General features: G+C 36.7%; 1 protein-coding gene across 1 annotated transcript in view; it reads left to right on the forward strand.

The window, feature by feature from the left end:
• LOC103197276 (complement factor H) overlaps nt 1–10,389 on the forward strand; it is a 99,808-nt gene that overhangs the window by 62,089 nt on the left and 27,330 nt on the right. Inside the window, exons 11-14 of the mRNA XM_007941176.1 lie at nt 2,049–2,225; nt 5,786–5,965; nt 7,953–8,135; nt 8,248–8,427. Of these exons, the coding sequence (XP_007939367.1) occupies nt 2,049–2,225; nt 5,786–5,965; nt 7,953–8,135; nt 8,248–8,427 (720 nt within the window). The remainder of the gene's footprint in view (nt 1–2,048; nt 2,226–5,785; nt 5,966–7,952; nt 8,136–8,247; nt 8,428–10,389) is intronic.

Here is a 10,389-nt window from a genome sequence, read left to right on the forward strand (position 1 = left end):
TTTTAGTTTTACAAATGTTTAGCTTAATTCTCTTCTTTGAGGATAGGAGGGTAGGGGTAAATCTGACATGATTCCTTTTTAAGGATAAATAAAACACTTTGAAAAATTAATTATATATTATGTATATATATAGAAAAGAGAAATTACTTATATATATATATAATGTAGGATTTTATATATAATATAAACTCACTGCCCTTGAGTCAGATCTGACTCATAGCCACCCCTCCTTAGGTTTCCAAGGAGGTATCACTATGGAAGTAGATTGCCCAACCTTCCTTCCAAGGAGTGGCTGGCAGGTTTGAACAGCCAGCCTTCTGGTTAGCAGTCACATGCCTTAGGCACTACACCACTAGAGCTTCCCCAAATCATATAGATGATATAGAAACCATTATATAATGTTGAAATCTTATATTTAATGTAGAAGTCATAGATAAAATGAAGAAACCATATATCAAATGTAGAAATTGTTGTTGTTGTTGTTGTTATGTGCCGTCGAGTCGGCCCCGACTCATAGCGACCCCTCCTTGGGTTTCCGAGGCAGTATCACTACGGAAGTAGGATTGCCCAACCTTCCTTCCGAGGAGTGGCTGGTGGGTTTGAACCGCCAGCCGTCTGGTTAGCAGGCAAGTGTCTTAGCCACTATGCTACCAGAAAAATGTACAGATCTTATATGTTATTGTTGTTGTTATTTGTCGTCGAGTCGCCCCCGACTCATAGCGACCCCTCCTTTGGTTTCCGAGGCAGTATCACTGCGAAAGTAGGATAGCCCAACCTTCCTTCCGAGGAATGGCTGGTGGGTTTGAACCGCCAGCCTTCTGGTTAGCAGTCAAGTGCTACCAGAGCTCCTATATAATGTAGAAATCATATCTAGATAGATAGAGTTATTTGTATCTTTTCTATCTTTTAGCAATTACCAATAGGATACAGGATCATTCCATCTTTTCAGTTCAAGTTTTTCCTACTTTAAAGCACTCCTGTGATTTAGAAACAAGTTAGGGATACTCATGTGTATTCTGGTGTAAATTTGTTTTGTTTTCAGCTGAAACTTTCCTGGGTGTTATACCTGAGTTTAGGTGACTAATCTCAATTGGTGTCCTTCTCATACACATTGATGTTACATTTTTCAGTGAAGAGATGAGTCCATAGTGCAAAATCCAAGAAGAATTTGACCTTTATAATTTACACAATCCAGGCTGTAAAAGAGGTTGACTTATGAAAATTCCTGCTGTCCTTTTGCAAAATCTTCAGAAATATCTAAGTAATGAAGAGAAACATTTCTTGATAGTACTAAATTTTATTGTATTGAAATTTTCCCTGTTCCTCTACCTAGATGTTTATAAGGATCCTCTATGAACAATTTGCTTGTTTTACCTTATTTGTGCATTTTACTTTCCCAAGGCCAATTAGTGATATTTCTGAAGTATAAGATATCTATATTACAGTGGAATATCTTTTAATTTATGTTTTTAATTTTTATGTTTAGCATAAGCTCTGGCTAAAGAAAAATATGACAAGGGTTACTTTCATATCCGTTTGTCTTATACCAAATTGTGATCTAATATCTATTATAGGGTTTTATTATGGAACAGAAAAGTCATATAATAAATACATAGAATTTCATACCCAATTAATCCATTTTCTCTGGCATCTATGTCTCAACTGCCAATAAGATTGACATCTGAAATAAAAAAAAATATATTATCATAATTTTCTGAAAAAGAATTATACACTGATAATGACTTCTTATTATCAGTAAGTAACAAACTTGCACATATAAATAGAATTGATGAAAATCTACTTAATATAACTTTATTTAGGTGATTTAAGTGATGTGAAGAATGTTGTATACATAAACATATATTTCTATTATAGTAATGATTTCAGGAGAAAAATTGACCTTTGGTCCTCTTAGATTAGTTTTTGAAGGTGATTATATATCAACACATAATAATCGGGAAAGGCTTTTGTTTCTGGGATAGGATTTACTCAGTTAGCTTGTCCATTAAATGACTTGAAATGAAATCCTCAATTTTATCATGCATTAGAATCTTGTGATATGCCATTATTTGAGAATGCCAGAGCCAAAGTTAATAGCACATGGTTTAAGCTCAGTGACGAGCTGGACTATGAATGCAGTGATGGCTATGAAAACACAGGCGGAAGCACCACAGGCTCCATAGTATGTGGTGATGATGGTTGGTCTGACACACCCACGTGCTATGGTAAGTGCGGTTCTTTTGTTCTTCTTCTTTCTGGTGTTCAGTTCTTTGGGATAATGTAATCTGCAGATGTTCCTTTTTTGGATATTTTAATTATCTATAGTCACTGTAAGGAAGCTGATTAAAATCAAGGTGTGTCCTTCTGATTTAATGTAAATTGGAAAGAGAAAGTGTTTGAAACCCAAAGGTAATAATCTATCTTTAAAATAGTGCATCAAAGTAATTTTTCCAATGGGCCATGTATTTCACAGATTTGTCACTAACATATAAATTGTTTTCAAGTAATCCTAAATGCAATTTTTCAAATGACTTACAGCTGGCATAATTATTATTACTCAATTATGGTTCATCACAACCTCTTCAGCTATATGACTCCCACACTTTTGCTTTTGCCTTTCCACTTGAGTGCTAATTTCTTCAATTCCTGCCAGGAAATCTTCATTTCAGATATTAACATGTTCTCTGTACTATTTTGAAAACCTCTTGTATGTTTACCTAACAGTTGTCTGTTTTCCAGTGATAAAATGTAGTCTTGAATCTGTGAAAAATGAGTGGATGTAGAGTGTTCCAAGCAAAGGAAACAATATGTGCAAATCTCTTAAAAAAAAAAAAAAAGTATTTGAGAAATGCTATGACAAGAAAAGTATAGTCCAAATGTGAGCCTAAGGCAAGATTATCCAGGATATTTTAGGACATATTAGCACTGGATTGATTTTATGCTTGATGAAAAGTAATAAAAGAGTTGGAATAAAAAAAAAAGTACCATAAAACAAAGATACAAATATATTTGCATTTATGAAACATTGTTTTTGTTCCTGGATATTGTGCATGTGGTAGTCAAGACAGGAAGCAGTGAGACTATGTAGGGTAAGAAATAGTAGGAATTCAGAAAGATGATGGCTGAGGAGATGCAGAACAGAGAATGGATTTGGGATCTACTTTGTGGTAGAAAGGAGATGAAACATTACTCAATGTTGGGAAAAGGCACTCACATATTTTCTTTGGTTCTCCAGAAACAAGTAGGGTAGTGGCATTACCAATATAGCCTGTCTATCTGCTATTTGTGTTACACCTGCAGATATGCTGCTTTTCTTAAAACTGAAAGGACTGTAGAAAATACATCCACTGGCATCCACTCTTACATAGGTGCTACATTCCTCTGTGATGGAACTGAACACATGAGACACTAACACAATGCTGGCAAAGTGAAAATCATTAGTATTACCTACGGAAAGCAAACAGGAAACAGTAAGAATAGTTTCTCAAAGGAAAAGTGCTTACTTTTCCCCCAAATTATCCATGTCCATTCTTATGCTGCTGGGCAGGCACACTGTGGTTGAGGTCAGATGCAATGATCACATCACTGCTGTTGCCTGTGTTTACCACCCTACTGCTGGGGGTCCTATAAGAGTCTGCCACTGGGCCTCACTGAGCCTCACCTTGGCCACAGGAAGACCTCTGCACAGGATATTTCAAACCTCTTCCCTGGTTCCTGCCATACGACCCAGACCTATAATGCCCTAGGGCCTGTGTGGACCCTGACTGCCCAAGGGGGAGGGCCAAGCAGCTGCGGCATGGGACCACACAAAGGACTCTGCCTTGCACAAAGAAGTATTACCATTCTTTTTGCTTCATCCACAAGTGACTGGAGGCACCCTCCCCTGTCAGCAAGCCCCTGCCCTAAGATCTCTCTCTATGAGCCAGAAAATCACAGCTGGTTTCTGAGTTCCCATCACTCATACTGTTGCTGCTGATTCTTTGCTCCTTGGCTCTGACGTGCTTGCAACTATTTCTATCCATCTCACAGCAACTTCAGTGTTACAGCTCTATTTTGCAGGTCTAGGAGTTTCTTGACACAGTGTCTCTCCAGGTTCCAAATATGAGTTCTCTCCTGACTCTTCTCATAGTGGTGAGGTCCCTCTGAATCTCTGTGGGATAGGACCTTATATATTCAAACTTCTTGTCAATTTCAGGGCATGGTCCTCTCAACAGGTCCATGATCTGACCTATCCCTTGATAGACCACAAGTCACTCAATTTTAATAGTTATATATAAACCCCTTGTAATATTATTTTGTGGGAATTGCAAGAGCATGGCTTGAAAGGCCAAATAAAAGTGATTTTCTGGCAAAGCAAGACCACTTTGAGGAAAAATACTGCAACTTTTGCATTGGACTTATTACAGGTGGACTAACGCATGGTCATTCAAAATTGTATATGTAAACTGGAGAGTTGAATATATAGGTCTAGCCAGGAGATATACATTTGGATTATCAGAATATTTATTATTACAGCAAAGCAGAAAACACACAGAATGAAGAGGAACAGAGTGTACATCTAAGAGCTGACATTTCAATATGTAAGTCACAGAGAAGGTGGCAACATAGACAGAAAGAAGGAGGATTCAGAGAATCAAGAGGAAAAACAAAAGAATGACTTGTCATAGATGTGAAGAAAAGAAAATGTTCAATATGGACATAACTCATTGAAGAAGTTTGCCTATGACAGATGATAGAAAGATACGAATATGACCAGAGGAAATTATACACTGAAGGAAACTGTTTTGTTTTTATTTTTCCTTTTTTTTTTTTTTTAACCTTGTTATGAGAACGTGCTGAGTGATGAAGATAAGGCTCTAGCAGAGAGGGAAGCAGGCAGAGATTGAGATCAGGAGATAGTTCTCTCCCTGTGAGTGTGGGAAAGAAAGGGAACCAGAATTTCTGAGGAGTTACTGGGCTTTGGTGGCAACAGGGCTGCTTCCAAATTTGTAACAGGAGGAAAGAAAGAAAATGGGTTCCATAAATTCAATGCTGGAAGAAACCGGAGAGTGATAGTTTCTATTTTCTGTGAAGTATGAGTCCAGGTCTTGGGAAAGTGAACAGTGTTTGGGTGTAGGAGAAAGAAGACTGCTGGTTAGAGAGAAAGTCTGAACTGCAGACTGCAGGGAGAAGAGTGAGTTTAGTACAATGATGAGGTAGACTAGTTTAACACTATTGAGAGTCCAGTCAAATCTGAGTCATTTAAGCTGTCAATGAACACCTGCTAAATAGGCTAGAAGAAAGTGGTGAAAAATATACATGTGTAGGCTAGGGCTGGATCATAAAGAATTTGATTCTTTTCTGTGATTAGAGGCAGATAAAGGTTTTTTAAAGTCAGACCTTAGTCAAATTTGAGGACCATTCCAATGCTGCTAGACATGACAGGAAAATGTGAAGGAGAGAAAGTTGAATAGATGGCAGTAGAAAGTAATGTGTTTAAAATGTCTTCTTTTTGCAAATTTTATAAAAAAAAATGTATGACCGTGTGAATATATTAGTGGAAATTAGTGGCACAGTGCAGGACTCCAATACTTGAATGAATGAATGACAGTTCAATATTCTTTTAAAATATAGAGTGTAAACAAATGGTAAGTTTTCTTTTCAAGGAAAAGGGTTTATCTGGGGCCCCTCTGTGTATGCAGCACCCAGCACCTTATGTTAGTATGACACATACAAAGATTATCTCGGCAAAGATAAAATCTATATTCTCATTAAACTATTTACTTTTTTTTTTCATTTTTTTAAGAAAGAGAATGCGGTGTTCCTAATATACCACAAAATGTAGAAGCTTGGCCCAAGAAAGACAAATATAAAGTTGGAGATGTACTGAGTTTCTCTTGCAGACAGAAATATCCACTAATTGGACCAAATTCAATTCAGTGCTACCACTTTGGATGGTCTCCTAAACATCCACCAAGATGTAGAGGTGAATATTTATCCTGCAACAAATGATAAAAGAATTAAATATTTGGATGTCAACACCTTCTTTTTTTTCAGTTTCTTCACCTTTCAGATTGTCTATATGCTAACACATTAAACCAGATATGTCATAACTGGGAAGGATATGGGTTGGGTGGTAGACAGCTCAGATAGATACTTCTTCAATTGTTCCTTGAAATGTGTATTGGGAGTATTCAGAGATATGTATATGGCAGCTGAGATTGAAGGTACTTCTTTTGCTTCTTTTCCTTGTCTTATAATACCATGATTAATGTTGAACATTTTATATAGATAGGTCTTACCTCATATTTCATTGTGCTTGTCTAAACAAACAACATTCTAACACTTTAAAGACAATTCAGTCACACACACACAGACACACAAACTAACTGTTATCAAGTTGTTTCTAAGTTACAGTGACACCCATTGTGTTTCTGAGGCTGTAAATCTTTAAAGAAGCAGATCGCCAGTCTTCCTTCCATGCAGCCGCTGGTGGGTTTGAACCACTGACCTTCCAGTTGGCAGTCAAGTCCCTTATCCACTACACCACCAGAGCTCTTTAATTCAATCACATGTATGGGTTAATCAAAATTAAAGTATATTGATGCAAGAGACTGTTAGACCATGTGATCCTCAACCTATATGACCCAAGACCAGAAGAACTAAGTGGTGTCTGGCTACCACTGTCAACCTCTTAGATGGGGATCGGTGCAGAAGATCCTGGATAGAGTGGGAGAACAATGTGGAACAAAACTCAGAGTCATAAAAACAAGGCAAGGTTTGCTGGTCGGATAGAGCCTGGTGAAACTCCTGAGACTATGGTCCCTAGTCACCTTTCAGGTCTGGAATTGAACTCACTCCTGTGGCTTCCAGCTGAACGATAGACAAGCATATGGGGTGAACATTTCCATCAGGTAGACACACTACTTGGAGCAATCAATCATGGGAGAACAGAAGAGCAGTGTTGGCACATGGAGACAGCTGGAGGTGTTGCATGGGAGGGAAGGACACAGGGAAGAAGTAAGTATGGGGAGGAAGTAGGAAGAGAGCTGTTAAACTGTGGGAAATTGCAGTCAATGTCATGAGACAAAATGTGTATGAACTGTTGTATATAAAATGAATTTGCTCTGTAAACTCTCACCCAAATCACAATAAAAATTAAAAAATAAATGAATAAAGTATATTGATTGTCTCAAGTGATGGCACTTTTTTCAAAAATTTTGTGACAATGTTTCTCCATGGAATATGAATATAACTTAATTTTACAAAACTATATTTGCTTATCTGTAAACATCTTTAAAATAGCTAGATTATTGAACACATTTAAAAGGCTTCATTATACCTACAATGAACTATTTTATTATATATATATATATAATGGTTGCTGTTGTTATGTGCCATTGAGTCAGACCTGACTCATATTGACTCGTAGCGACCCCTCCTTGGGTTTCTGACGTGGTATCTCAATGGAAGTAGATTGCCCAACCTTCCTTCATATATATATATATATAGGTAGGAATATATAACCTTTTGCCAATTTCACTTCATCCCAAATATATATATATGACAGAGTAGAACTGTGTATATGGTTCCCGTGGGTGTAACTTTTATGGAAACAGATTGCCATATCTTTCTCCCATGAAACAGCTGGTTGGTACAAACTGCTGAACTTCATTCAGTTAGCAACCAAGCACTTAACCACTGCACTAGTTTAAGTAACAGCTTTGAAAATAATTTTCAGAAAAACACCATTATTTTTCCATTTTCATTGTTTAAGAATCCTTTAATAAAACAAATGAACTGAGCAGTGTTCCTTTCTGTTGTACATAGGGTCACTCTAAGTTGGAGCCAACTTGACAGCACTTAACAACAAAAACAATAAAATAATTAAATAAAGATCCCAACATGTTGCTTATTTTTTTTTTTTTATTGTAAAACAAACTACCATTATTTTAACACTATTTCTATTGTAGGGAAAGTAAAGTCTTGTGGTCCACCTCCTCAGCTCTCCAATGGGATAGTTAAGGAAGAAAAGAAAGAAAAATATGAACACAATGAAGTGGTGGAATATGGTTGCAATCCCAGATTCCTGTTAAAGGGATCTAAGAAAATTCAATGTGTTGATGGAGAATGGACAACTCTGCCTATATGTGTTGGTAATGTACACAAAATATTCATATTTAAATTTGAATCACCAATTTCTATTTGCATTCATATAAAGGCAAATTATGTTTTAAAGATAAACTTATTTTTGTGAAATTTACATAGAGGAAGCCAGTACATGTGGAGAAATGCCGACACTCCAGAATGGCTATAGTTTGCCCTCTGACCCTCCCTATCACCATGGAGAATCAGTGGAGTTCAGTTGCGCAGAATCATTTACGATGGTTGGACACAGATCAGTTACGTGTGTTCGTGGAACATGGACCCAACTTCCTCAGTGTGTTGGTAAGAATATACTTTTCAAATTGACATTTAATAAACTTTAATATTTTTCTGTAAAAATATATTTAGAGATATTGCTGAAAATGTCAGGTGTTAAATTATAATGAATCTAATCGTTTGTTGTTTATAACTCAACATGTGTGTATAGGGTAAAAATATAAACTAGCAAAAGAATATTATGGTTCTTCTGTTCCTGTTATATTGTGGTTTATTGTTAAAAATGAGAAGCTAAATTTTACTTATAGATCACCTTATGATATAAAATAAGAGTACAAAGTATCAGGAAAAGTATAACTTTTGCATAAATACCAGCACTGTTGCTATATGACTCATTCTTTCAGGACCTGGAAATATAAAAAATAAAGGTCAGAAAATACTCATTTTGTAACTTTCGCCTCTTCAGAAAATTTCCAACAATGATCATTTCTGTGTGTTGCAAATGCAGCAGTGAATGTGCTGCAGTGTGGGTGTCCACAGGCCCCCTCAGTCAAAGTGTAACTTAGCACATAATGAAGTAGAGGCCTGGCCAGGAAACAAATCAGAATGATGGACTTAACTCTGTGATTCTACCTGCTTTCCCCTTTTATTCCTGCAATAAACGTCCTTGCGCATGTTGGTCTTTGTGAACTTAGGTGAACATTTCTGATGAAATATTTTTAGACAGAAGGTAAGGTACCAGGGTCATCATTGGCTCACTAACACCTTTGGCTCTGAGGGCTATGTCCCTGAAGCTCTTCGAGGGCTGGTCTAGGGCCTCAGGCTTTTTTTTTTTCCCCCGCCTTTAACTTAATCTCTTTTTAAAAAGTATTGATTCCTCTTTGAGTGAAAATTTACAGAGAAAATTAATTTGCGTTCAATAATTTATACACGTTTTGTTTCATAACATTCGTTGCAATTTGTGTAACAAATTGTTACCAGTGTAACTGCAATCTTCCTGATTCCTCTTTGGGTTTCCCTATTTCCATTCTCCCTTCTTTCCTGCCCCTTCCTGCCATCTGAGCTTTGTTTTGTGGCAAATGCTGCCACTTCCCCTACCCCCACTCCTTTTTAAATTGTGATTTAGATGAAAGTTTACAGAGAAAATTCATTTTCCATATAACAGTTCATACACATTTTGTTTAATGACACTGATTGCTATCCCTATAATGTAACACCTCTCTTCCCACTTCCTCCTCATGGTTACCCCTTCTCTGTGTATTCATTCCTGCCCTCTGAGTTGTTGTTGTTGTTATGTGCCCATCGAGTCACATAACCTCCACCAATTATCCCCTCACAACGTTTCTTTTGATCCCTCTCTAGCTGGGTTCTCCATTCTTCCAGATATGATTATTTTTCAGCAAATAAACAAAGAAATCCAGTCACAAAACCATCAATCACATGACATAACAATGACAACACCTTCTCATGACTATAAATCTTCCTGCAGTTAGTACTGTGCCACATAAAACAGCTTGCTTTGTCTCCAGCAGTACTTTGCACTGTGTTGTAGATCTTTCTTTCCTTTAAAAGGGAATAAATTTCCCTGAAGTCTCTACTGTGCTGTGATCAGACTCCTTTCTTTCAAGATTGCATTACAAAACCATTACTTTTCTTTGATCAGTTACTTGACTTTTCTTTACTCTGCTCAATCTTACTCAACTCCGCTTTTCTAACTGTTAACAACAAATATCATCAAAGACTTATATTGCTGCTTTACCAAAGACAAAAAGTAACCCCATAATCATAGAATAATTGAAACATGTAGCTATATAACAAGCTTCCATTGGCTATACATTTACCCATTTTGAGCCAGTAAAGATTTATTATTATGGCATTGCAATCTAATTGGATTATAGGATGATGTGGTGTATAGAATAGCTTCTCGAAGACCCTAAAATTATATAATAAAGGAGGTTGTGATCTTCCATACCTAGTTTCTTATTCCAAGTACCTCTCTCTTTTCTTGTTTTTTTTTTTTTTTTTTTG

Source organism: Orycteropus afer, unplaced genomic scaffold (genome assembly GCF_000298275.1).
Source record: "Orycteropus afer afer isolate SDZICR_OR568_19922 unplaced genomic scaffold, OryAfe1.0 scaffold00075, whole genome shotgun sequence".
Lineage (NCBI taxonomy): Eukaryota > Metazoa > Chordata > Mammalia > Tubulidentata > Orycteropodidae > Orycteropus > Orycteropus afer.